Source organism: Ciconia boyciana, chromosome 17 (genome assembly GCF_034638445.1).
Source record: "Ciconia boyciana chromosome 17, ASM3463844v1, whole genome shotgun sequence".
Lineage (NCBI taxonomy): Eukaryota > Metazoa > Chordata > Aves > Ciconiiformes > Ciconiidae > Ciconia > Ciconia boyciana.
Genome location: NC_132950.1, coordinates 12,169,868 through 12,197,018, shown reverse-complemented (window position 1 = coordinate 12,197,018; position 27,151 = coordinate 12,169,868). Strand labels below are relative to the sequence as shown.

Genomic DNA, 27,151 nt, shown 5'->3' with positions numbered 1-27,151 from the left:
TTGTGCATAGACTTAATGAAAGATCAAAATGCTCTGTGATCCTTATTAGGAAATGAAGTTATTTCCATGAACATGAAAAACCACTGCAGCCAATGAATAGTTCTACAATTAAAGGAAAAGCGCAGACAAAATCAAAACCAGTTGTCTGCAGTGTACCTGGAAGTACACTGATACCTCCTGCAAACAGCCTGCACTTGCAGGGCAGGGTGGAAGGTAGCAACAGCTCTATATAATACAAAAGCCATTTGCTGATCCAGTGTTTCTGTGGTTCAGGAATCCTAAATACTTGGTGAGGATCACAACTACAATGCAGAACAAAAGTGCAGAGGCCAACATGACGAATAAAAAGTTATGATGCTGGAGAAAAATCACAGAAGACAAAATATAACACTTTATTAAAAATTAGTGTTCCATTTCCATTTAATGCATTGATAAAAGACAAAACACTTTAATCAATAGCTAATATGGTTACTGCATTAACTAAGTATTTTATCCATAAGGCTGACCCTTAAAAGTTAGGCATACAAATAAAACAAAGCCTGATGCTATAAGAAAACAGCTTGATCACAGAATGTCAGTTTAAACAAGATCACCAATCATATTTGCTATCCTCTGGATACAAAATATTATAGAAATCCAAAGTCCTGTACTATTATTAAACAAATTAAGCTTCAATATCCCTCTGAGGTAGGGAAAGGTCTTACCACCATTTTATTACAGATGAGGAAAAATTATGCACATACAGAAAAACTGACTTGCTATATGTCACTGAGTTAGTGGCAAAGCTGGAAACAGGACTCATGCCCACTCATCTCTTAATAAAAGCTCAGTTGTCCTAACAGAATGGATGGTGTGAAATTTGGCTGTAAAGATTTAATGCCAAGGATTGTCAGAGGTTATAATCTAATCGTGTAAAACAAGGACTGCTGGGCCGGACACATTCAGTTAAGGTATACTTCATCAATATTTCTAAGAGTGAATTGTGTCTGAAAATTAAAAAACCTCGAGGAAAAAAAAAATCTAATCAAACCCACAATAAGTGTTGCCTGTTCCAAGCAGAATGCAGCTGTTCAGTAACACCATAGTATCGGTCCCTCCAATGCCCTCCCAGTCTCAGTCAGTTATTTGATATTTTAACCAAGAAGTGCAAGAAAGAAAAAGTCAGCGGAATGGAACATTATGATAGGATAAATGTCTCCTGTTCCAAAAACTAAATGTCAAGGTGAAGGTTAAACATTTAGTTTTGTCTTGGCATTTATCAAGCAGTTGGAGGCTGCTACCCTGCAGAGCTCTCTCTTTTGACATTATTGCCTAATTAACACTGATACTGAAAAGCTGTTTTAACATAAGACATTCACTCAAGGCACTGAGTCTCCTTCTCTGTAGAAAGACTGAGGCTGTTTTGCAATATGTGAGGACCCCACTACAGAAACGTGCAACCCTTTATTACAGTACTTGTGTATAGATGTCAGATAATGTTCTCCATTCATTCTCTCAGTCTGCTAATATAATATTTGAATGCACAAAAGTTCACGTAAATTTAGGAGTGAAGAGGACAGTAAGGTTTCAAAAAGAGCTCCAGCAGCTAATGAATGCTAGCTGATGTAGTTAGAATTCATACATTACAAATGAGGCAAAGAGGCATTTCTTCCTATTAAAGGCTACTATAAATTCACAGGCACATCACTAAATACATCCATTGGTGATGGTCTATGTAGGAAGCCATTACAAGTCTCTTAACTTGCAGACAAATGCATATAATTAGAAATCTATATTGTCTTAATAGGGACCATAATTTGTGATATTTAAAGCCAGCAGAGAAGAGTCTGAGGAAGCACAGCTGTTCGCTCTCTCTAGAAGTGGACAGCTTACTACAAATAAGTGAAGGTTGCCTTTCAAAATGGCATTTTTTCAGTGCTGCTTTTTCTCCATTATATCAGGTTGTAAAAATATGTTCTAGAATGTCTAGAATGTTCTTGTCAAAACAATTTATAGCCTTTAATTAAGTAAAGGATGATTAAGATGAGAATACAAAGCATGTGTTACCTCAAAACTACAGTATTCGAAATTATCAGAACCTGGTAGTACTGAGACTGTATAAATCAATGTGCCATGAGTTTAGCAGAAAGCATTCAGTTAACATCCTGTCTTGGAGTAGTTCCAGGTAAGCAGAACTCTTAAGAGAAAATACAGTGTTCTATCACTTGTATTAGAAAAATGTTCAACCCGTGAACTGTGTGATGGCTGCATCCCTGTCTACATTTAGACTTACTGAGACTTCATGTAAATTATCCAATTATGTAAGCACTCAGGTAAGAAATAACTCAGGGCATTCCAGATTTTATCAGAAAGCCAAGCATAGCAGCCCTACCTAGGGAGGGGATCTCTAATACTACAATCATTTTAGCCTTGCGCATGTCCGAATAGCACACTTCCCAGAGGATTTCCTGATGTTCTCCATTCCTACCTGTCCACCAGCAGAGGGAACTATAGAACTGCTAGTCAAACCCAACCCCAGGTATTTAACTGGCATCTCTCAGCCACATCCTGAAAATCTTACCAGGACAAAGAGCACCAAGACCATGGTTTTGAAACGTCTTTTGAATAGACAAAACTTTAGTGTTTATGCAATTAGATTATTACTCTGAGTAAAGCTTACAGACTGACAGAGTGTTCGGTCCACAGTGGCCAAGCATTCTTCAACATCATTCCAGTTCTAGTCATATCTTGATCTAAAAGCAGATGTTTTGTGATCAGTAGTAATTGGGGGTAGAGAAGGGAGAATGAATGTGGATGAGAGAAGAAGGTGAAATGAAAAGGATATCTGTACATATTTAAAAAACATTCATAACTGCTTACAGTTCTTACTGATATTCCACATTCCACAAATACCAAGAAGTTATTTTGCACTTTTTAAAAGATTCTCACAACTCAGGTGGTTCTCAAAACAGTTTGTTTCCAAGATTAATCTAATCTAAATTCAATTCAGAAATTAATACTACTTGTTGGCTATGGGAGACAGGGAAAAGAAAACCAACTAAACCAAAACACAAGCTTTTCTCTGCTTCTTACTGTGTAATAATTCACAATTTGAATCCACTTCATTAATGAATCCCAGGAGTACAGAATCCAACCATGGAATGAAAGCCTCTGGACTAGCACAGAGACCTGACACTCATTCTCTTGCACACGCTCCTTCCCGTACCCGTACTCCCCAGAGGAAAGAAACGCAAAGATGACTTTTTTTGCTTATACCTTCTTTTACACACAGTTTTGCGAGGCTACCAGCATCACTTACTTAATCTGTTAACATTCACTATGATAGTAACAAGAAAAAATAAAATAAATCATTTGCCAAGAAACAGAAGTGCCACACAGGAATTTTAAATGGCAGTCTTATTTGTTACACGATGAAAAAAAGCACAAAAGAATAAACCAAAGCTATTAAGGACAGCTCAAAGACCCTATCACTACAGGCTCTGCTGGTAGCTTCAAAGCACCCACCACAGTGTAACTTAAATAGTCTCAGTGGAGGGAAAAAAAAAACTTAAAAATTTCTACATAACACTCTGGCAGAATTAAAGAAAAAACCCACAAAAATCTTTGTCAAAACTAATCTCAGCAGCTGTATTTTCACTGGCACAATAGAAAAACCAGCTGGAAAACAACAACTTACAGAAAGCAATATAAAAAGAAAAGAGGTTATTAGAGTTTTAAAGAGGCCTTTCACAAAAAGGCAGGTGCATTACTGTGGCAATGCTACTTCCTGAATGTGAGGAGAATTAAGTGAATGCCTGCCACATGTAGAGGCCTGGCTAGGCAATAAAATCCTGAAAGTTTGCAGCCGTTAGTGTTTTCTTACCGAGCCTCAACAATTTCATTTTCAAAAGCCTAAATGAGTGGAAATAATTTTTTTGTTCCCTCGCCTGCTTCTATTACTACCAAACCATCTACCATCTCAATTCTACTTATGACTTCACTGTGTTAATTTGGGATTATTTTCTTGTCAGGCTTTTGCAGTAATTTGCTTTAAAACTTATAGGTAGATTTGGCACTGGTCAAAGCAGCTCAAGACTAACCATCGCAGAATCTGAACCTTCCATGTTCATGTACAATATGAGAATGTAAAAGCAGTTGTGGAGCATGCTCCACTGCTGTCACATACCCATAGCTGCCAACGAACAGCCATCAAGTAATAACTGTTTATGACAGTGGTAAAATTTGAATCTGCAACCTACAGCTGAACCATACAAGCGAACATTTAGAAATACATTAACAACTTTTCATACCAAACTTGAAACTGTTTCCAGAAACACAATTTGCAGAGCAGCCTTCACTTCAACCTCTGAAAGGCCCTTTACAATTAGCACCCAGCCAAGCACTCAGAATAAAAGTGATTATTTCCGTTTAAAATTCAGTATAAGCTACCTCTCTCCTGTGTCCAAAGCCTCTTGCAGTTTCATGCTAGAACAAGATTTTTATGACTATTCTTCTCTTTCCACTTCAACTTCTATGCTCTAGAAGGGATTCGGGACACAAAACTTGAATTCACCCTTCAGTATGTGAACATTATCTAGCATTATAAAACGTTGTTTAGTCTCTACTTCCCCAGTCACTGCAATTTTTCCCCTGCTGCTTAAGAAATTTAACATCAAATAGCACTTTTGGGCCACAGGAGAAAACTAATGTAAAACTAATTCCCCAGATTGCCATTGTTTATATAAGCAGGATTACACTATCACAAGCCTAAGCAATGGCAACCCTGCCACAATCTATTCCTGAAGTTTTCTCACTTGGAGAAGTTTCTTCCTTCACCATACCCATCTCCCCATCTCCCAAGACAAGTCATTACACATATATTTACATTTTCAAAGTTTTCTCATTTTTCACAAGGGGAGGTTTTTTGATGACTTGACTCTTACCTCTTTGGAAGAGCTTGCCTTAGAATTAATGACTTTTAAAGACAGCTATCTTGGAACACAAGCTTTTGTATGTGTACTGGGGGAGAGAGGTGGGAGAAATCACACGTGCAATGCACCTGACTATTGGATAGCTAACCATTTCTTCTGGAGGTTATCAGATGTAGTGTTTGCTAAGAGTAGTCATGTTCAAGTTCTCTCCAACCCCTCTTCAGTATCTTGATTTAAAAACTGTAAGTTCCATTATACAAAACCCTAAAAGGGCAGGTATCTGGAAAAAGATTTTCAAATCACACCATCTCATTCAGGAAAAGCAGTACTTCTCCCAGGAAGGAAGAAAACTGGCAAGTCATTAGGTATGAAAGAGCAACCGCAAACTGTCAGAATCCGTGTTCCGAATTCCATTCCTCACATGGCATGAAAAGGGGGCCAGTCTGTATTTAAAGCACATGGTGCAAAATTAACACCTTAGTTCTCAAAGCCCTTGGCCTTTAGTGTTCTTTGTGTGCACAAATGCCCGTTTGCTTCTCTAGGGAGCCAAGAAGCCAAATGAAGATCAATCCACGGAGTCCAACTGACCCCTCCCTACTTCCTGATCTCCCTCAAAGAGTATCAATACAAGCCTTGACACCAAACCCTTTCTCCCCAACTGATACGCTAGTGGCCAAGCTGACGGTCGTCATAGGTGCTGTATCTCTTCACATGGATTCGGCGCACTCGGTCACGAAGTTCAAAACCCTCATCATCCTCACTGTGAGACACCTGGCTTCGGCTCCTGCTTGTTGCTTCCAGCAGAGAGTTATCAGGAACCCGTGGTGTTTCATATAGTAAGACATTTAGTGTTTCCTCATAAATTCGTGCCTCAGGGAATTCAACCTACAAAAAACCAGCACATGTCCTTTTCCTGATCTATACAGGATAACATAAAAGGATAACACACCTACAAATAAAAAGATATTTGAGCCATAAAAAGACATACACTATGAAGAGAGTAAAACAACTTAAATGATAAAGATGAGCAAAGCAGTTTAATTCCTAGTAGAGGATTACTCCCACCACCAGATCGCCTACATCACCTCTTCTTTTAGATTGTTCTAGACTGGAATACAGTATTTCTGATTCTTAAGTGCTAATGTTGGACCCTGGTCACCTTACCTGCACCACTGCAAGTCAGAAGTTAACTCCTGAAGGTAGGGAAACTCTGTAGATTTAGCATGCTAATCATTATCATATTTTCATGCATGTAACTCATCTCTTTAGGCCACACTGTGCTTGAAAGCAAGTCTTTAGGTAACCTTTGCAAAATCAGAGGTGGGAAGACTATTAAAAGAATCACTGGAAATATGGGGAAATCAAGATAGGTTGATTATTGGGAATCTGCACTCCTGCTGAGGTTTTTTTTTTAACAGATAGTCTATAGTTTTGCACATAAAAGCACAATGATAATAAAGTATCATGTTTCTAAACAGTGTTTGAACTCAAGTTTCCATTTCATTAATTTCATCCCATCCATTTCAGTTATTCAGGTTGGGACAGATCGGTTTCAGTCTTCTCCTTTTTGGCATACATTTTCCAACGCTGTGGAGAAATTTATACTCCCAGACACAACCATTTAGTCCAATTACATACAATGATTACATCAGTGCAAGTGAAACACAGTACAAAGTAACTGCAATGAAGTAAACTTATGCAGGTATAATTAGGGGCAGAATTAGAGCTTTACTTCATTTAATTAGAGAATAATTTAAAGGCATTTACAAGCTTTAGCAACACAAAGTCCATCAACTTTCTGAGACTAGTGCTAAAATGCACGTGCTTTCAGAATTACCATTCTCAGTCTTTCCTTCTTCAAACCTCCTACCATATTTCGTCTTCTCTGAGTTCTAGCTAGTATGCAGCATCTTTTACCAAGACACCAGTTCATCCCGCAGCCCCCTAAGCAGCGAGCCACCCTACCAATTTCGATGTCACGGACCATCAATTCCAGTCAATATTCAGGAGAGTTGGTATCAAAGCTTTTCCAATAAATGACACTGCTTGCCTGCATTAATTTGGCTTAATTATACAAAATCTGTATCTTTCTGCAATGTATCATCAACCTGATTTTTGTTAAACCGTAAGAGACAGGTGGATAAAACTCCATTACCTTGGTTTGCTTCTTCTCTGTAGCATACACTATAGAGGTACAACAGACTTCAGCAAGTTTCCGACCCTGTCCATAGAAAGACCAGCAGCAGATTTCATCCCCTATAACATCCTTAATGAAAAGGACTCTGCCGTTGAATCGGAGAGAGAGTTTGTCAAACAGTTCTATGTTCTTCAGTAAGTTGTCATCTGAGTTACTGAAACACAGCAACAAAAGAAGGAATAAGGTTTTTGTGGTTTTTCAGCTGGCCATCCCTACAGAATTTATATGCCTATTCCACCACAGTTTTAAGCACTGATGTAACTGCAGAATACAAATAAGTAGTGACTCATTACCATATGCTGCCAAGAAAAGAGAGGGAAATAGCCAATTTCAGATACAAATAAGATGCTCTGATCCCCATGAGCAAACACACCAGCCTTTAGAGGTCGAGTTATATAATTAACAATGACAGCACAACTTCCCAAATCATTACATCAACTATCTACAACTATCTCGACTGACGCTCAAGACTATTAAATCATATACTAACTGCAGTTCTCTTTAGCTTAGTAATAGCAAAAGTCCAAAGAGTCAATGCACGTTAGAAGGCCAGCTAAAAAGCAAGGCATTCTGCACGTAACACTAGTGACCCCATATACAAATTTCTAGGGTGGATACATTATTTAGGAAACTAAATATCAACAACCAGCGCAATGTAGGATCTTAATTACTTCTCAAAGCAAGATCTAGATGTTTTAGAGAAAAAAATATACATAGTATTATAGCTTTATCAAGTAAAGCTATCAGAAAGCTATTCTTAAATTTTTTAAAAATATTTTACTTAAATAACAACATCATGGCCAAACAATGTCCAATTTGGTCATGTAAAAAACCCCACAACTGAAAGCCTTACCCTGATATTAACTTGTATGCAGCTGTATAAAAAGTAAGTACTCTGTGCCCCTGTGTCTCTTTTTATAGGTGGCTAGGAAATTATGTGTGGATATGTGGAAATTAGTGAACATATTATTGCCTAGACAACAAAGCCAACCTTGCTAGCTTTAACAGTAAAATTCCTTGTTCTTTGGACCCAGAAACTCAAGGTTCACACCTTGCTACCAAGAATCTACCCAAAGACATGACATCGTACTTTTGTATGCACTATCTTAACTTTTGCAAGTGGTCCAGGAAGGCTATGAAATACTTGGGAATCAAGACACTGCTAATAAGAACAGCCGACTGGGCTTTAGATAAAATAGTCTGAGAAGTATTTCTGTTCAGATCTAAATCAAAAAAGCATGATGTGCAACCAGACAAAATCTTCAGCTCACAAGAATCATTTGATAAAGCAATCTGGGATTCGGCCAGTGACAAGTCCCAGGCTCTATCGAGTGGCAGAGCTGGGAAAAGAATGTCGAAGTCTTCATTATTAGACCACACTGACAACATAACCGAGAAAGCTCCTTTTATACCATCAATTAGGAAGAACAGAAGGAAAAAATCTTTGCTTGCTAGCAGCCAGTGTGGAATTCTAAATAAAGATGCCTCATTTAAATACCAGCAAGGCATGCAAATTCATGCGCAAGGAATAATTAGAACCCTACAGCAAGTTGAGATACCAGCACCTCCTGGTATCTAGGATTCTGTTGCTCTCATTACTAGTACGTCTACATTTCCAGACCCACGGTGACTAATATGCTATTCTGTGCTTGCTTTAGCATCACTGCCATAAGCTAAAGGGTAACACAGGGAGGAGTGCAATACGACTGGCAGATACAGAATGCAGTCTGCTGAAAAACAGGCTGCTCTTCAGCACTCCTGCAGGTAGCATTTCCTGATTACCCGACATATCATGATTGTTAGAATCCATCTCTCTAACAGATAGACAATCAGTTTATCTAGAGAAAAAAGCTTCCAAGATTGCATCTCAGACCGAAAAGGCCAAAAACGAGGATTCTGCATAGCATAAAGGATTACTCACATCGCTTCAATGACTGGTTTGGGAAAATCCAAAGACATTCTGATAGCACCGTAACAAAGGGATCATGATAGTTGCAGCATAAAACTAAATAAGTAATGTTACTTTATACAGGAGGAAAGCCAGTAAATTCTTGCCATGGCCCTATCTGGGTTGTTCCTGAGCAGAACAGATAGTTTCCTTTGTAACCAAATAATTAATTCATTTAGGGGCACTGGAACATCAAGAACTTCTGTAGGTCAGTGCTGGCAGAGGTATATGCAGACTCAAACTGATGAGGTAAGGATTACGGCTGCGTTAGCTTTGCATTGACAAGGTAACGCTCTGTGTTGCATTACTTAAGTTACATCTAGTTTCAGACAATATTAATACCTCATCATTCTTATCTCTTGTCCCTTGTTTCTGTTCATCTTTCTCACACAGCTGAATTGTACACTAGACTGCAACAGATAGTTTGTTCTGTTCTCCCGCCATTTAAATTCACATCAATCAAAAATAACTGCACACAAATCCATAGAAAAGCACTCTTGTAATAAAAAAAAAAAAACCCAAACCAAAGCAAACCAACCAACCAAAAAACTAAGTTAGGTCGTACCGCATCTTCCTCCACTCCCACAGTCAAAGGGAAACTTGCCCATTACAGTGGGGCAAAAACTGGCATACCTGGTGTAGGAGTATTTGTTGTTGCTTCTATTATAAAGCAGCTTAACAACAGGCTATTGGAAGAGAAAGAAAAAAGCAGAAAAGGTAAGTTCTGTGTTTGAATACATTCAGCAAAAATTCAGTTTCTCACTGGGTATTTGTGAAAAAAGAGTTACTTTCATTGATGATTCTATCAGTCTCTCTTCTTCTTTTGGAGATGTAATAATAGGGATGCTACAGACAGGTTCATACAAGTCTTTCTTGTCCTGTTTTAAAGAAAGAAGAGAGAGAGGAGATAAACTCAAGAGAGACAAATGCTAAAGCTAACATCTGCTGCTGCTGTCCCCTCCAACCCCTCCAGCCATGTTCCCAAATCCTGTGATGCAAAGGAAAAAGCTCTGTGTTGCTATAGTAACCACACAGTGTTACCTTGATCTGCAACCCAGAAATACAGCAGAGATTTCCTGCCCCCAGAAGGCAGCAGTAATTGAAATACTGGGATGCAGGTGGAGGTCCTTCCTAGCTATAGCAAGGACTCCGAGCTCAAGCCATGTTTGGTTTAAGTGGGTTTATTATTCTACCCTTTTTTGAAAAAAAGGATAGTAGGAGTTTGCACTAGTTTTACTCAACTCAAAACACTGCAGTATATAAGAATATCAGCCACTGTGAACTGAACAGCATGAACAGGCAAGAACAGCATGTCACCGAAATGGACTTCAGCCCCTTGTGATACATAAGCAACAATCAAGAGCGTGTAGTACAGTCTGTGACTCCAGATTCCTCATACAGCAGATTAAGGAAGGCTCAATAGCTAATAGGAAAGCCGTACAACATTTTGTTTTCAGAAGAAAGGTTTTAAATTCCAAACCAGAAGAAAAATCGTCAGTGTGGCTTTGCATTTCTTTCAACGGATACAAGAAGTATATTGAACCTAGTATGTGAGGTATTTGTTAATTACTACATTCTGTCCTGCAAGAAACATTCATTTCACAATCTTAAGACTAATAATAAGTTATATATATACTGCACCTGGGCTAACCTTATTAAAAAGTTGGCAGAACAAGCTGATTTCAATCAGCTGAACTCACAGGGACTAGTAAAGTGAATAAAGCTACTATGGGCCTACATATTTGGAAAGAGCAGCGGTAAACTGACACAAAGAAAATCCCTTAAAGTAATCAGTGCTTACCATATAGGTATTTTTCTCCATTAAGATTCAAACTTAGAAAAAAAATTACCATGTTTTCAAAGATTCAAACCCATTCTGCCTATAAATATTATCTAATCAGAAGTGACATAACTTGGGGGAAATTTAGACAAATGCCATAAGGTCTTTTAAAACATATGCTCAAAATAATCATGTTTGTTCAGTCAGTTTCCTTTAAATTTCTGGCTTTTATTTCATTTCACACAAGAGGAACTCATTCACTATTTCCTAAATAAAATTAAAAAAATAGAAACAGAAAAGAACCAGTCCCTCTATTTAAATGACAAATTGTGAATACAGTTTCTACTTTATTCATCCTCCTGGCATCCCTGTGAAGTAGAAGAATGCTGCTATTCCCATTCTGAGGGGCAGCTGGACAACTGAATGGAAGCACAAAGGGAAACGACATCTCCGAAATGACAGGAACTCGAATCTACGTCTTGATTCTAGATTCACATTCTAGATTCATCTAATCTAACCAGGGGACAATCTTTCTCTTCTTACAAAGAAATAGTTCCCTTGATAATGCAACCACCACACTAATTGCACTAAAAGCCTTCAGAGCACAGGCACCTGTGGCCTGGAAGGCTGTGCCATGATAGCACACAGGTCTGAAAACATTTCCAGGGAGATCATAAGCTAAATTTTGTCTCTTATTCAAAGCATCACAGGATCTCAGGTGTGCACACAGAGCAAGGATAACTATGGCTTTGATAAACGTACTGGATAAGATAACTTACCTGACCGCTGTCTCATTTTCTTTCCAGGCTGTTTTGTACGTCTAAGACTTGATACCATCTCTAAGGCCATGAAATACTCTCTTGTGTTGTCTTAAATAAATTTTATAAGCAAAACACCCATGAAAAACTTTACAGGCTACTTCTGATTCTTACCTGCAGGGCTGCTTGGCACATGTCCACTAAGCCCTGAATGAGATAGTATTTGGCTTCTGCCATCAACTCTTTGATCTCCTGTCTGTGTTTTGGAAGTGCAATCGTGTCATCTCGGAGATAGTTTAAAATTGTTCCAAAGTGCTTCCCACAACGGTCTATAAGGATCCAGCCTGAAAAATAACCAGCACATCATTTCAATCACCTCAACACTAGGGGGCAAGAAAAAGCTCCTCAGAGAGGTTAAATAAGCCTAACGTTTCCTGAAACTGCACATGATACTCTTCCCATTTCATTCAGCAGAAGTCTTTACTGACTTTGAGCAAACTGAATTTGGTTACAGAACAGACATTGACAGCGGAACCACTCCTTTGGTACCTCCTGCATGTTCTCACTACTTTCCAGCACCTCAAAAGAAAAGCCACAAGCTAAAAATGCTTGGCTTCCTATCACAAGACACTAGAATTGCTGCAGGAACCTGACTGCATTGTATCAGTTGATCAGTCAGTGGGCTGCCTGACCAAAATTATTATCTGTGCTTCGTCTTTTCTGCATTAGGTTCTGATTAAAGGAATGCACCTTTTCAACTACAATAGGAAGTCACCAGTTTACATCTATTTAACTGACTGTCGAAGCCTTTCAAACCTTAAAAAAAAAAAGAAGCAGCTTATTGTTAAGTAGGTTTCTTCTTTTATTTAGAGGCTTGTCATATTCCAGCAAAATGGGGGTGTGCTGTATTTGTATGGGAATAAATGTATTAACTGCTGCTACGGTGTAATGCTGGGCAGTTAGAAACTTACCACTAAAAGCCAAGGAAAGACTAGAAAAAAGAGTTCACAAATGTTTGCAACAGGAAGATTTGGGCTAAGTTCTGTGGTCTAACGAGAAAGATTTGGCGGTTTTCCAACCACATGTTCTGCTGTTGTTCAAAGTTAAAGAGAGAAGTGTCCCGAAGATGCTAAAAGGTAGACTACCCCAGAAAACCCAATATGGGAAAAAGGCTGTTCTAGTCTCCAAACAAGAGCGAACAATAGGACAGAGACAGATCAGGAGGGAGCGGTGAGGGGATACAGCACAGGAAACAGTATCAGACAGACAGTTCTTGCAATTTTAAAACATCCCTGAAGTCACATTCACTAGGAAACAGGATGTCTGACTTGCTGGTAAACAGCAGCAATGTAGGACACACACAGGCAGAGGGCTTAATACAGTACCAAACCCTTTTCCATTATGTGGAAGGGAGGCAAAAAAGTGTTATTTTGGGACCTAGGTACAGAAAACAACATCGGAAAGTAGACTGAACCACTGCTAGATTCTCCAGCTGTAGCTGTCAGAACATGAACCTTGTTCTCCAGTCAGGCTGAGGCTCTCATACAAAACTGCTGGACTAAATGGATTTAGGTCTATGTAACACTCAACAAGACCCAGCCTACTCAAGGGGAAGATGGTTTAAGTGATATGCAAAATCCACAAGGAATTGTTTCAGTTTAAGTAAACACACTGTTGTGCATCAAGTTTAAACTGATGTCACCTGGGCATGCAGAAGAGCTTTCGCATATGAGTGTTCAGAAACACCAAGAGGTTAAATACTTGCCAACCTCTCCCAGCCTCTTCTCCGCAGTGCCACAACCCTCATTCCTAAGGTATCATTTTGCCCTGGACTACTAAAGAGAGGAAAATGAAAGCACTCGTAGCTGTTGCTGATATTGGTCGTCTTACTTGTTCTACTCTCTATAATTTATGATGGATTTTTATAATGCCAATATTCGGTGTCCAGCAGGAGGGGACACACTACTTGACTGACGGCTAACTACTGTCACAGCATCATAAGCCACAAGTGCAACATGCTACTGAGAGGAGGAAAAAAAGAATTTTCAACATAGCAAGCAAGGCTATTCTGAGTTTTAAAGATGAAAAACACCCCTCCCCACATGCGCATTTCGAATGATGCCACTACATGACACCACAAAAATGACAACCCACATACTGTCTGTTCAGTCTTCATAACAACATCAATAATCTGCATACCAGCTGTGATCGTAGGAGAGAGAACCAGTCCTTCCGCTAGTTAATTTTAGTAACAAAAGAACACATTTTTATAAAGCACAGAGGACTGTTAGCGCCAATGGGAGTTGGCTGCCTCATGTTCCAAGTTATTTTTGGAATATATCTTTCCCTACATCCTTAACTGAGTGTAGTCTTAAGATATTTTAAAAACCACCACCAAAACCCAGTTGTTTCACAAAATTCTCAACAACAAAAGACATTTGCTTACCTTCCTTGTCTGTGAGCACTTCCATTCTGCCGCTGAACATGGCCTTAAGCATCGTGTCCTGCCTGGTCAGTACTTGTACTGTAGTGTAATATAAAGAGCCCCCAACGTTTAGTCTCACATACTTGTTACCAAGGCTGCCCCCTTTGAAGCTGCAAGTTTTGGGCTTGGGCCCTGCAGCTGGACAAAGGGTGGTGGTTAGACACGTGTCCCCCGACATCTCCTTCTGTAGGTAGATGACAACCCTGCAGAGCGTGGGCTTGACGGATTCCGCCGTGATTGGTGAAGAGTCACAAGTCACCAGACGAGGATGGCAAGGCAAAAGCGGTCATAACCAACGGACCCTTGAAACAGAAATGTGCAAGATCAATACAGAAGCCTGGAATTTCCATTTACAACAGAAACATGAAGCCCACATTAAAGAGGGAGATACTTTCAGTAGATTCCTAAGGACATATCTACACACATTCTGACAAAACAAGATTTAGCTGTTCTTCAGACAACTTGCGCAGCAATATAATGCAGTCAAGTTACGGTTGCATCACTGTTAGTGAGGCACGCTAAACTTCTCCAGACTTCCTGTTACTTCGTCTTCAGCCACACTACAAGCACCACACAATACTGCAGTCCCCGTTTAAACACCAGCTGGAATTCGGCTCCCTCCCAACTTCCCGAAAGAACGCAACGCTTTTTGTGCGGAGTTGAAACACAATGGAAGAGCTTTCTGCCCTTCCTTCAGCTGGGGGGTGTATCTGTATGTGTGGGGTTTGTTGCTGCTGTGTTGGTTTTTAACTGGAGACATTTACAAATGTCTCTTCAAATGCCTTGACACTGAAATGCTGGACTATAACGTTCTATTTCCTGGAAAATCCTTTAATTCAGAACTCTTCTTTCTCCATCCTGGAATGCTGAGCAGTCAATGTAGTTTTAATTAAAAAAAAAAAAATTTAACACCACCCCCTCAAGAAGTATCTCCAGTCTTTGGAATATTTCTCTCAATTAAAAAGCCAGCTAGACATTCGCTGTATCTTTCTCTCACCAGTCTCACTGTGCTTACCTTCCCATCGACAACAAGCTCAAAGCGGAAACAAACAACTAAAAGAATGAAATTCTAACAGGCCAGATCTGAAGCTCTCTAACTGGAAAAGTACAAATACAAGTTTCTTACCTATCCTTCTTCTAATAATTACTGTTCTCAAAAACATTTCGCTGTTGGGTTGTGTTGTTAGTGTTTTTGTAAAACTCTTTCAGACTACAAAGATCTCCTCCCTTCTCTGTTCTGTGCCTATGGCACGTGAGTAACCTTTTATAAACAAATATAATAACCTGCTAATTATATTGTTATTCCTCCTACACCCCTCTTCCTTCTCATCTCACCTTTCAACATAGAAAAAACCCCACAACCATCCATCTGTACAGCAAATTACTTGGCAGCTACAGATGGTATCTTAAAATTGCCAGAGATTTGAATAACTACTGAACTTAGAACAACACCTAAAATATAACGTTCCTCTGCAACTCCTAATTCAATTATTCTAATTAAGCAAACACTACAATGTCTATTAAATAACAAGCAATGGAAATATCGTGCAGATCATCAAGATGCAAACCAATTCTAAGAATTCTAGTGCCAAAAAAGCTCAGTTTGTCTATAGATGCTTTAACTGGAACTCCCACTAGCTGCCATCATCCTTTACCTTCAGCTAACCGCCGCAAAGCGCGATAGCAAGCTTCAGCCTACGTCTGGGCAAGACAAAGTTTCTTCTGACTGCATCGCTTGAGTCAAGCAGTCCGTGAGCAAATCTAAGTCAGGGGCAACTGCACGCTACACGCGGAACGGGCCACAAAAGTAACTCCCGACCGTAGGCAAGCAGCAACAACCAGAAGCTGTGCATTGTGGTCATGGTGTTCTATGGGAAGTTCATTACTCAAACAAAGCAGCTAAGGGTTACAGAGAAATAAATCGGAAATTGTCCAAGCCTTGCAAGTCACACAGTTCCTCCAAACTAGTCACAGGCCTTTACTATAATCCATTACGAACACGTAAATAAAGAGCAGAAGCAACGACTCCTTGCCTCACAGTTAAGACCTTTGGGACCATGGCAACACGCCTCAGGTCTACGCATTTGTCACTGATGTCCTGCCTTGCTTTAACCCCTCAGCAATGCCTTCCGCAGGACAAACGCACGTTTGTACAGACAGACAGACTGGTTCTGTAAGGGGAGAAATCCAGATGCAGAGCTCTCCAATTTTAACAGCGATCTGCCTGAACACTGTCACTAGAATCACCTTTTCAGTCAGTTCTACCACTTCAGGCCTTCCCTTACGTCTCTGACCAAGCAGAACGAAGCTCAGCGTGAGCAGACTCCCCCGCACGGCCAACCCCAGCGGGAGCCGGCACTATTGCTCCAGCGTGTTCGTTAACTAATAAGCCAGGAGGCTTTTGCTGTAAACAGTAATGTAACCTTTAATGACCCCAGTAACACAGGGGAAAATTTTCTACGTCCCTTCCTTCCTGCCTTGTGCGGAGGCAGGAGGAGGACTGGGGAACAATGGCACAACAGCTCGGACACCACATCAGGAAACGGCCCCGGCGAGAGCTTCCATAAAAAGGAACGATCTTAACGGCTCCAGGGGAAACAGCCCGGACAGCCAGCCCTCCTGCGCGGCACCGCTGGCGAACCGCGCACGCTCTCGGCCCAAGTTCTCCCCCACTGGGCGGGAGAATTTCCCAGCTGATCAGCCGGCGCCAAACGGTCCCCTCGCTTTCTTGGCACCCCCGGCCCCGCCGAGCCAGGGCTGCACGGAGCCGGGGCGGCGCGGCCTGCGCTGCCGGGGCGGAGGGAGCGCGGCCGGGCCGCAGCACGCACCGAAGCCTTACACACCGGGGGAGCGCCGCACGGCCGGGGAGAGGGCTCCGCCTGCCCCGGCGCCGGGGTCCGCACGCCGGCTCCCCTCCCGCCGAGGCCGGCAGCGCGCGTCTTGGCGGGGCCCGCTCCGGCAACCTGGAAGAGCAAAGAGAGGCTGACCAGCAGCGGGACGGCTGCTGCAGGCGGCCCGGCCCCGCCGCGGGCACCGCTCGCTACCCGGCGGGCCGGCAGGGACGCGGCCGAGGCGCGCACGCCGGCCCCCGCCGCCGCCGCCGCCCCCTCCAGCCCCGCGCGCAGCCGCGGCGAGAGGCGACCCGGGAGAGCCGCGGCCGCCCCACAGCCCCGGCCCTGGCCCTAGCCCCGGCCCCGGCCCCGGCGCTCACCCGGCAGCGGCCGCCCCACAGCCCCGCGGCCGCCGGCTGAGCTCATTTCCTCCGCGCCCCGCTGGGAACCGGCAACCCGGAAACGCTTCCCGCCGCCGACTGCAGCTCCCAGCGCGCCCCGCGGCGGCGCCGGGACTACACCTCCCAGCGTGCCCCACGGCCGGCGCGGGCTGTCGCCGTGGCAGCCGCGGGCGCGGCGGAGGGCTGGGCTGGGCCGGGCCGGGTGTCGTGAGGTGACGGGGTCCTCGGAGGCCGCGGGTCCCGTCAGGGTCGGCCGCGGCCCCCAGAGCGCCCCGGGGCCGGCGGGAGGGGCCGCTTCCGCGGCGAGCAGGAGCCCTCCGCGGCGAGCAGGAGCCCTCCGCGCCTGTCAGCGCCGCCGTCCTCCGCCGTGCCCGCCCGCGGGCCGCGCCCCGGGAGATGGCGCAGGCGGCGCTGGGCGCCGCAGGCCTCCACTTCGACGAGCTGAACAAGCTGCGGGTCCTCGACCCCGAGGTGGCGCAGCAGACGGCGCAGCTCCGCGAGGAGTGCAGAGCCTTCCTGGACAGTGAGTCCTCCGCCGGCCGGGCCAGCCGTGCCCCCCGCCGCCGGGCCGGGCCCGCGGCCCCCGAACGCCGCAGGCGCCTCACGGGGCCGGCCCGGTGCCCGCCCGGAGAGCGCCGTCGTCTGACGAGATGCGGCCCTAACAGCAGCGGGGGTGGGCCCCGGCAGCCTGGCCGAGCTCCTCGGGGCGCGGGGGGCCGTGGTGGCTCTCACGGCTTTGCTCTTTCCTTACCCCTTTTATGGGCTGCCCAAGAGCAAGGGAAATCTTAAAATGTACTTGCTTACAGCAAACTCGAAAAACACAAGCCGCATCTAAAAATTCTAGCACGTAGTAGAAGCGTTAGTCTTCTTTAGGGGTGTTTTAAATATTACTTGACCATTTTTTTCTTTGCAGAAATAGTAGAATTTCAAAAAATAGTGGGTAGCTTAATTGAACTTGTTGATCAACTGGCAAAAGCTGCTGAAAGCGAGAAGATGAAGGTACTGTGCAATTAGTTGATGGCTTGTCATGTACTCTGCTCTGTCCTTGCATGAAAAGCCGGACCTCTCCCTCCTTCCTCTTACAGCACAAGCGATCTTTCTCTGTCTGACTCATCCGGGCATTTCTGTGGTAGTTCACATCTGTCTGTCTGCCGTCTGACAGCATGGGGCTTTTTAATTGATCCTAACCTCTAGAAGACTTCGATAGGCACGCTGGGTGTCACGTTACTCCTGCATTGAACAGTCCTGCTGTTGCCACTTACCTGTATACTTGCACATAAATAGAACGTGTATTTTTTAATCACTCCTTCTACTAGTAGAGCTTTGTCTTCAAGAGGCGTGGGGGGCTCTGTGAGGAGGAGGAGGAGGAGAAGGGCTTTCTAAAGACCAGATCGGTGACTAGCTCTCTAACTACCTTTGACATTTTATGTATTTCTATGTGACACCAAGTGGTGTGGGTTTCTTACGTGTTATTGTGGAAACAGAAATTAATGTTTAGCACAATTGTAGGTAATTCCTTTTTTCCTTATCTGCCCTGGGGAAAAATTACAACCAGAGCTTGTCTATCTGTGGGAGCAGTCACCAGCGATCGCTTTGTGCTTCCAGAAGAGTCAGTGACTTTTGTTTCGGGCTGTTATGAACATCTTGAGTTTGAAGGAAGTCTCAAAGGCCTTCATCTGCCCAACCTCTACAGGGACGTTTGCCTGTTCCACCAACCATTCAGTACTCGCATGTCACCCTCCTTTGTGGTTAGCATGGCTGAAACGCTTCAGAATCAACCTGCTAGTAGTGAAAGGGGCTAAAAAAATAAAACAACCCAACACAACTACATCACTGACCATCCTGTTTTGACAGGCCATTGGTGCACGAAATTTGCTGAAGTCTATAGCAAAGCAAAGAGAAGCTCAGGAACAGCAACTTCAGGCTTTAATAGCTGAGAAAAAGATGCAGCTGGAAAGGTAAGTTTTCTGTTAAATACTTTTGGGGCGTTATGTAGGCTGGAAAGCCAGTCTTCCCATCTGTGCTTGGCTGCAGGACACGGTCTAAGCTTGTTCAAAGAGTCCGTCGGCAGTGAAGGCGTGTCCTGCTGCCCAGAGCACACGTGGAACCGTGCAGAGCCACAGGCCTGAGTTAACTTCAGGGCCTGTCCGCCGCTCATCAAGACGGTTTGTCTCTGACGACTTTGTGGCTAAATAAACCGAGGCGGCATGAGATCACGCAGTTGAAGAAATGAGTAAAACTGTAATACAGCGCCGCGTGTCTGACTTGTAAAGGCGCTTTAGAACTGCGAAGTCTAACTCGTGCAGGCACTGCTTTGCAGATGACTTACACACGCAGCCTAACTGTCCTTCACCACAGACCAGTGAACATCGTACTAAACCATCTAACATGGGCTGGACACAGCCGGTAACCATCTGTTTTTTTCTTTCAGATACCGAATAGAGTACGAGACTCTCTGTAAAATTGAAGCAGACCAGAACGAATTCATTGACCAATTCATTTTTCAGAAATAGAGGATTTTAAGATAAAAACAAATGAACTTGGAAACTTGACCATTCCGGAATCTTCAGAATTTCAAAAATATGCAATTTTTCACTGTGTATGAATGAAGAGATGGTTTGTACAAATTGAAGTGTCTTTTAATTCAGTGTGAATTACACTCAAAGTGGCAATAAGGATGGTTTTCACACAGACGTACAGACTGTTCTGTCCTTTGATTTTATAAAAGTTTTGTACAGTCAGTAGTCCTAATTCAAATTATAGTTGAATTAATACTACTATTGCTATGTTATGTCTCTCACTTTTTGAAGTGTATAGCTCTTTCAGAGAAATCAGGAAATAAATTATTGTTTTCAGACTTTCTGGGTATACCAGAATTAGTTGCTTCTGCTGTGTTATTTTTGAGCTTAGTTTACCACTCCCTGGCTAGTCGTAATGATTTTCATGTATGTAGCATCTTTCACATCTGTAGACACAACACAGAAGCAGCAGTAACTTTTACCTATATTGACCAGACTATTTTTTCTATAGATTTAGGAAAAAAACCCAGAAACTTCTGATTAACAGAACGGATCAATTACAGACACACAAAAAAGCAGAAAATACAGCAGAATTAAGAACTTCAAACTATGGCTGAGGTACGTCCACACAGGTAGTAATATTAGAGTAGAATTCTTTCATGGGCATCGTTAGCGATAGAACCACAAACTGATGCGACAAACCATTCTAAGCGTACAGTGACACCAGGAGCATATATAAACTATAAATACGAATGTGACATTTTAAAACTGAATGCCTGTGATCTAAAATCACGCCTCATGTTGAAGTGCAAATAGATGCATTTTATGTCTGTCTTTAGGCAGCCAAATACGGAAGTGTTGGCCTTTTCAAAGCCTGGGGAAGGTGTAAATTTTATAGCAGTGAAGTCCTGAAATACATAGCAGTGACTGAAAAGCCTTCTCGGTGACCTGTAATTTTACAGAAGTCTCCGAGTTTGATTCTTGCAGATCAGATTGAGAACTTAAAAAACCACCAACCACCCCAGAATTTCTGTCAGTAGTAGGTTTTATTTACTGTAACTTATGCATGTATTTACTGTGTGAACTATCTACGATCTCATGGTCATTTTAAGTTCCCTTTAGTCATTCCCTTAAGAAGATTAAATGCAGTTTGATGCGTTTAGTTATTTATTTCCATATTAGAAGTGATTTCACGGAAGAGAGAAATTTACAAATCCTGTGTACAGCTCCTGAAGTGCTTCAGAATCCTCTGGGAAGTATGCCTCATTGCCGAACAAAGTTCACTTTAAGCATTCAGAAATCCAGATTTTGGCACATTTGTCACTGGTCAGACATTTACAGTTAATCAAAACTGAAGCAGAGCAAAGGAAGGTGAAATTTTAAAGGAAGGGGTGAGGAAGTTAAGAATTATTATAGGATTTGAAATGCTTCAAAAGCATGGCTTTGCGGATTGGTATGTAATCAGTTATAGATTTTGCAGAATATGCTCTTGGAAGACAAATTCCTGACTTAGGTGGTTTTCTAACAGTCATCTTGGAAAAAGGGAACTTGAAATAAAAGTATCAGCTGTAGTTTCCACCCCCATCACACCGTTACACACCAAAAGGTGTGTATTATTTATTGTCCTGTTACAGAGGTACCACACAAAACTGGCAGTGGGAGAGGAGCGAGGTCTCTCCACCTGCGTGTGCCCAGAAACCAGATGGAATTGCTAATACAGGCGTCTGCCCGAGCTATTTCTGATTAAAGGAGAGCTGTAAACTCACACCAATTCAAACTTCTCTTGCAGGAGCCAGATGCTCTGGTAATAGCTGTTGCAGCCAACACCACGAGACAGACGTTTGTCCCAGAGGAGTACGTCAGCACAGGGTCTGAATCAAAACCAGTATGGGGGTTTGCTTCCAGCTGTTGGAGCAGACTACTTCCTTTTCCTTTTCTCCACGTGGTTATAATGGGGGTTGTAGAGCATGGTAAAAAGAATCAGAAGTGGTATCAGCAAGTATGGCACATAGATAGATAGCAGAATTAGGCGCTCACGTTGCGTCTGAGGTCCCAAATGCTCAGACTTTGAGAAATCGTGGAACAGGATATGCGCAAGGATAGCAAACAGAGTCGTAGCTACGTGGGTGGAGTAGATAATTGCAGGAGTTCTTATCCATTTGCAGCCACCTGTATAGAAGCAAAAAGGAAACAATATTTAAGTATTTTGAAACAAGCAGAATTCAGTGGCTTTTAAATTAACACATTAACTGCTGTATCTCTGACAGGATGAGCCATATGCCATGTTACATAGGTAGTAGGAACAAAAACGGGTACTAGTAGCAAGCCAGGAAAATTATCTACCTTTACGGAAATTTAGAATGGTGGTGTGATCGTGAAAGTTTTGAGGTCACAAAATCAGTACACAGGCTTGACCCAGAACTTGATCTACCTTGGAAGCATGCCAGATGTCAAACGTCGATGCTGGTTACGCATAAATGGCTGCAGTGGAAAAAGGCCTAGAGTCACAGTTTCTGTTTCTGACAGGCCTTATTCCATGCTGCTTTCTCAGAGAAAACTTGCCATGAAAATAGCACAGCACTCCACTCCACGTGGTACATCCCTGTACTTGCTTAAGCCTGATAAACAAACTTTCCCTACTGTACAGAAAGCAAGTGTCAGACAGAAACGCTGCCCAGGACATATTCTTGCACATGGTTCATACCAACCTTTCAAGAAGGCGTATACTGCAACGGGGAAGAAAGGCATTTGTAAGAAGACTTCGCAATATATAAACGCCTTAAACCACTCTGGGGGCTGGAGCATCATGGGGTCTCTAAAGGTGGCTGCGTACCACTGTAACAACTCTGCCAGCTTAAGAAAAAGAACAAAACAACAGATTAGTATACTGAATGTCTGCCGTGACGGGAGAAACTGTGACCCTCATCTGGTGGTCAGATGAAGCTGTCGTTGCAGTGGGAAAATCAAGTGCTCTCATCTTGGTACCCAAGGCTTCGTACTGCAATTCGGTTTTAATAGGGACTATGTTTCTGAAGTCTTTAAAGTAGAACCCTTTCCACTGAGGAGGTATTAAATCAGCACTACAAGCAATTTGGGGATTGCTACAGCATAAAGTGCAGTTGCTTTCCAAAAACTGTTTCTGAAATGTCATTTCTGGTCAGAAATAACCCAGATGACAAAGATCTGCACCTTGACATTAGTAGATGCTGAGGAACTCCTGTACCTTCCTCTCTCTGGCCCTCCTATTGCCACCTGAGGTGGGCTCAATCTTGCAAACGCCTTCAGGCACTTGCCGTGTCTCCCCAGGAGGTGCGACCCCCGCCAGGTCTCACCCAGTCAGGAGGAGCCCGGGGCCGCGGCCTGTCAGGAGCGCGGCCCGTCAGGAGCGCGTCGCTGGATCGCAGGGCTCGTGGCTGGCTACTGCTGCTCCCGCACCTCGCTGTAAGAGTTTTGGCTTAGCAAGTTGCAATGAGTTTCCATGATAGAAATGTAAATTCCAGCATGGCTTCAAGGTGGACTTTGAACGGAGAGATAGGTATGAGATTGGCTGGTTAACTATTAATTACAAATGGTTTCTATAATGGAGTAATCCTACAGGCAATTCTAATGGCAAAAATCAAATTTGCTAATTGTGAAGCTTGGATAGGAACTTATGGCTGATCTCATCCTGATGATGAGAGCTGAACTGATTATCTTCTACCCAACTATTATTTTAATTGACTTTATCATGTTTATTGTCTTCTAGAAGTTTATTCAAAACCCAGCAAACCAGAGATTTTTTCTAATAAGTTTGGTCGTTGGTATGCCTGCTTCCGCAATGGTAACAATTCGCTTTTACATTTTTGGCAGGACTACGAGTGAAATCGGGATCAGAGAGCGACCGAGGCAGCGACAGCCGCGTCCAGGGGACAGGCGGCGGCATGCCGGGTGTCTTTGGGGCCTTACTGCGGTGCGTGGCAGGGAGGGCAGCAGGTACGCTCCTCCGCAGACTGAGTCCTGCCAGTGTGCTTTCCTCTGCCTAAAACACGCCAAGCACCGTCCTGGGGGCCACCGTCCCGGGGGTCACCATCCCGGGGGTCACCATCCCGGGGGGTCACCATCTGCACCGTCCCGGGGGTCACCATCCCGGGGGGTCACCATCTGCACCGTCCCAGGGGTCACCATCCCGGGGGTCACCATCCCGGGGGGTCACCATCCACACCGTCCCGGGGGTCACCGTCCCGGGGGTCACCATCCCGGGGGTCACCATCTGCACCGTCCCGGGGGTCACCATCCCGGGGGTCACCATCCGCACCGTCCCGGGGGTCACCGTCCCGGGGGTCACCATCCGCACCGTCCTCTCACCGGGTTCTCGGCCTGCCCCTCTCGCTGGGCATTTAAACGAAGGGCGCAGCCCGCGCACCGACGAACCGTCGGCCACGGCTGCTAAACGTGCTGGGAGCCCCATCCCTTCGTGGCCCTGCCCAAAGGAATGACTTGACTAAAAAACGTAAGCCGTCGTGTAGGCAGCAAGTACGGCACTATTTTAAGATGCTGTTTCATTTTAGGAAACGTCCTGCGTTTTTTCCTCCCCCCTTACGTCTCTACATACTAGATTTGGTAAAAAATGCCGCAGGATCCATTGAACCACGCGGAAGGCTCCGCATACACTCGCTGCCCCTCAAGACCCTCGCACGGAATAAGCCCCCGGCCCGGCCCGGCCCGGCGCGGCGCGGCGCGGCGGTACTCACGCCCTGCGGGTGGAGGCCGGCGGGCAGCAGCGGCTGCAGATCCACCAGCAGCGTGACGGGGATGTGCGAGAGGAAGTAGAGGGCGAAGAGCCGCTCCCGCCAGCGCGGCCCCGCCGCCATCGCCGCGCCCGCACCCGCGCCAGGCCCCGCCAGGCCCCGCCCCCGCCGCTGCAGGGCGGCTGCGAGAGCCCTTGGAGAGGGGGGAGGAGGAGGAGGAGGAGGAGGAGGAGGAGGAAGGGCCGGGGCCGGCGCGCCGAGGTCCCCGCTCAGAGCAGCCCGGGACGCCTCCCTGAGCGCTGCCAGCCCGCGGTACGTGAAGGCGCCGTGCCCGCCGCTCGGGAGCAGGCGCAGGGCCGGCCGCGCCCGCCCGGCCACCGCCCGGCCACCGCCCGGCCCCGGCGCCGCGCCTGGGTCTCCTCGGCGCCGGAAGGGCCGGGCCGGCGGTAACGGCCCCGGGACAGCCGGTCCTGAGAGGCCGGGCTGGCTGCCGCTACCGGCGACGCTACGAGACTTCGAGACGTCTTTAAGGAGCTCCGGGATAAACCGGGGAAAACGCGGTTCCCTTCCCGGTACTCGACGAGCCCATCTTGACCTGCAGAGCTTGAACAGTCCCCGCAGCAAGTCACGGCACAACCAGAGCAGTCAGCGGGTCTGATTCCGTCCTTTATTGAGCACAGAAGTTGTCCAAGGTGTACACGCGCATTATATACCAATTATCTGCTTGGAGTCCAGTTTCCCCCGTTTATCAATGTCACAAACAGTTTTAAAGAAACCATACCTGAGCAGGATTACAGAAGTACAGTGAACAGAATTTTCCATCAAGTTATACCTGACAGAAGGATTTTAAAAAGTTACAAAGAACGAACAGTTCAAGGATCGCAGGATACTCCGTTACTAAAACAAATACAGGGTAAAAAAGATGATTAGAAAAATTGCTACCCAATAAATATTAAAACCATCTGTTCAGTCTGGTGAGCGTTCGTACGCTCCCAGCAGGTCAAACAGTGAAGTCCCAAACACGCCACTAATAAATTGGCTGAAGGAGAAAAGCGCTTGGTAACTTTCCTACGTTAATTGCCTCGAATCAGTCAGTGATATTTCACCGCACATCGGGAAATGGATTTCGGCAACTTACTTTTCCTTGGCTGATCTTGTTTAGCTCCTTCGCGTCACCTCCAAGATGCACACGCACAGAGATCAGGCTTCTAATACCTGGATGTTCCTTTGACAATTTGTGAATAATTTGGCGTTACTCTTTGCACTCACTACTTCTGTACTCTTCTCAAGGCACAATCAATAAAAGGAGATGCAGAAGCTATAGTTAGAGAGCTTAAAACTTAGGATTACAATCTGCGATTCATTCGACATTGATAGCAACAAAGCTTAAAAGTGATTAAAATGCAACTCTGAAAACGGCGAGCCAGATTTTAACCTCTTTGGGCACGAAAGCAGCTCTGATGACCACAGGTTTAGATCACTGTGTATACACGCGTGCTTGTGCTCCAGAAACAGAACTCTGACAAAGACGGCTCTTAGGAGGTCTCACTTTCATTGCAATTGATTTACATTAAACATGGAAAATGCAGTTGAGGCTACAGAAAACATTACCATAATTGTTTTTTATATATAGTTGCACACACAATGTTAGTTACGCATTTGTGCCAATTTCAGTTACTCATTCTGCACAGTGCCTTGCCCACATTCGTATGAAGACACGCTGAAAGGTGAATGTCCAAAAGACATTTTATTCTTTTTACGTTTATGAACAAGATTGACCCATGGACCTCGAGCAATTAGCTCCAAAAAATACACTGAGGCACCGAGTGGTCTTTGCCAGTTGGGTCATGATGTGCTCATACCCTGACGAAACCGCGTGTCAAAGCGAGAAGTCCCAACAAGTAAACTGCCCATTCGCGCTGTAGTCTGATGCCGAAGGAGAATCTAACGAGCGGACTACGTAAAAATGGCAGTGAATTAATGGCAGCTACTTGAGCAACAGACAACCATGAAGTGATAATGACACCGCCATTGCCAGTTCTAAAACATGTTAAAATTTAGCGCAAAACAGTATGGAGACTTTTAAGGAGAGGTTTGAAGAAGAGGCATGTACGCAAGTCACAAACAGTATCTGTGCCAGCCCTGGGAAGAGAGCACATGCGAAGAAGGCTTATCAGTTTATTTCTTGTGAGGTCCGGAGGCTTGAACTACGTAGTTCAATTTGTTTGACTTCAAAAAGGTCATACTCATAAAACATGGACATTTGCAGTCATATTCTGCACCACCCCTGCACGCTGGATTCTTTGCGGTAGGACTATCGATACCAATGAAAGGATTTGTGCTGAAAAAAATGACAAGAACTTTGCAAATTAAGCAAAATCCATCCGCGACTGGATGTCTTTCACCCTCCCAATAACGTGCGCGTCAATTGCTTGTTTTGATTTAATCAGCAAGTTTTGCCTTTATCCAGGATCGAGCTTAAAGAGTAAATGAACATTTTGTTTCAGAATCCATATATATGCACATATATATGTGTATGTGTGCGTGCGTGAGTGTAAAAATCAAAACCATGCCCAAAAACAGATGTTATAAACT

At 44.1% G+C, this 27,151-nt stretch overlaps 3 protein-coding genes and 1 long non-coding RNA gene across 7 annotated transcripts; 2 read left to right on the top strand and 2 right to left on the bottom strand.

Moving 5' to 3' along the window:
- Positions 1-374: 374 nt before the first annotated feature.
- Positions 375-17,426, bottom strand: TNFAIP1 (TNF alpha induced protein 1). 3 transcript variants are annotated; one of them, XM_072882306.1, is made up of 8 exons: positions 17,290-17,426; positions 16,907-17,041; positions 14,040-14,380; positions 11,768-11,937; positions 9,844-9,933; positions 9,689-9,741; positions 7,066-7,261; positions 375-5,795 (listed from the first exon to the last, which is right to left on the bottom strand). In XM_072882306.1, the coding sequence occupies exons 3-8, from the start codon at positions 14,254-14,256 to the stop codon at positions 5,577-5,579; spliced, it is 945 nt and encodes a 314-aa protein (XP_072738407.1). In that variant the 5' UTR covers positions 14,257-14,380; positions 16,907-17,041; positions 17,290-17,426; the 3' UTR covers positions 375-5,576. The 3 variants fall into 3 exon arrangements, with proteins under 3 accessions (XP_072738407.1, XP_072738408.1, XP_072738406.1); XM_072882307.1 differs by having other exon boundaries at positions 16,922-17,041; XM_072882305.1 differs by lacking the exon at positions 16,907-17,041.
- A 70-nt stretch (positions 17,427-17,496) lies between these two features.
- IFT20 (intraflagellar transport 20) lies at positions 17,497-20,167 on the top strand. Its single transcript, XM_072882310.1, has 4 exons — positions 17,497-17,833; positions 18,224-18,309; positions 19,165-19,268; positions 19,742-20,167. The coding sequence occupies exons 1-4, from the start codon at positions 17,707-17,709 to the stop codon at positions 19,821-19,823; spliced, it is 399 nt and encodes a 132-aa protein (XP_072738411.1). The 5' UTR covers positions 17,497-17,706; the 3' UTR covers positions 19,824-20,167.
- A 105-nt stretch (positions 20,168-20,272) lies between these two features.
- Positions 20,273-24,729, bottom strand: TMEM97 (transmembrane protein 97). The gene is made up of 3 exons (XM_072882309.1): positions 24,560-24,729; positions 22,538-22,682; positions 20,273-21,998 (listed from the first exon to the last, which is right to left on the bottom strand). The coding sequence occupies exons 1-3, from the start codon at positions 24,677-24,679 to the stop codon at positions 21,748-21,750; spliced, it is 516 nt and encodes a 171-aa protein (XP_072738410.1). The 5' UTR covers positions 24,680-24,729; the 3' UTR covers positions 20,273-21,747.
- LOC140660913 (uncharacterized) lies at positions 22,674-27,133 on the top strand. Of its 2 annotated transcripts, none has more exons than XR_012045538.1 (3): positions 22,674-23,270; positions 23,679-23,801; positions 24,377-27,133. It is a non-coding gene; the product is annotated as an uncharacterized lncRNA (long non-coding RNA). The 2 variants fall into 2 exon arrangements; XR_012045537.1 differs by having other exon boundaries at positions 22,674-23,364.
- Positions 27,134-27,151: the final 18 nt, after the last annotated feature.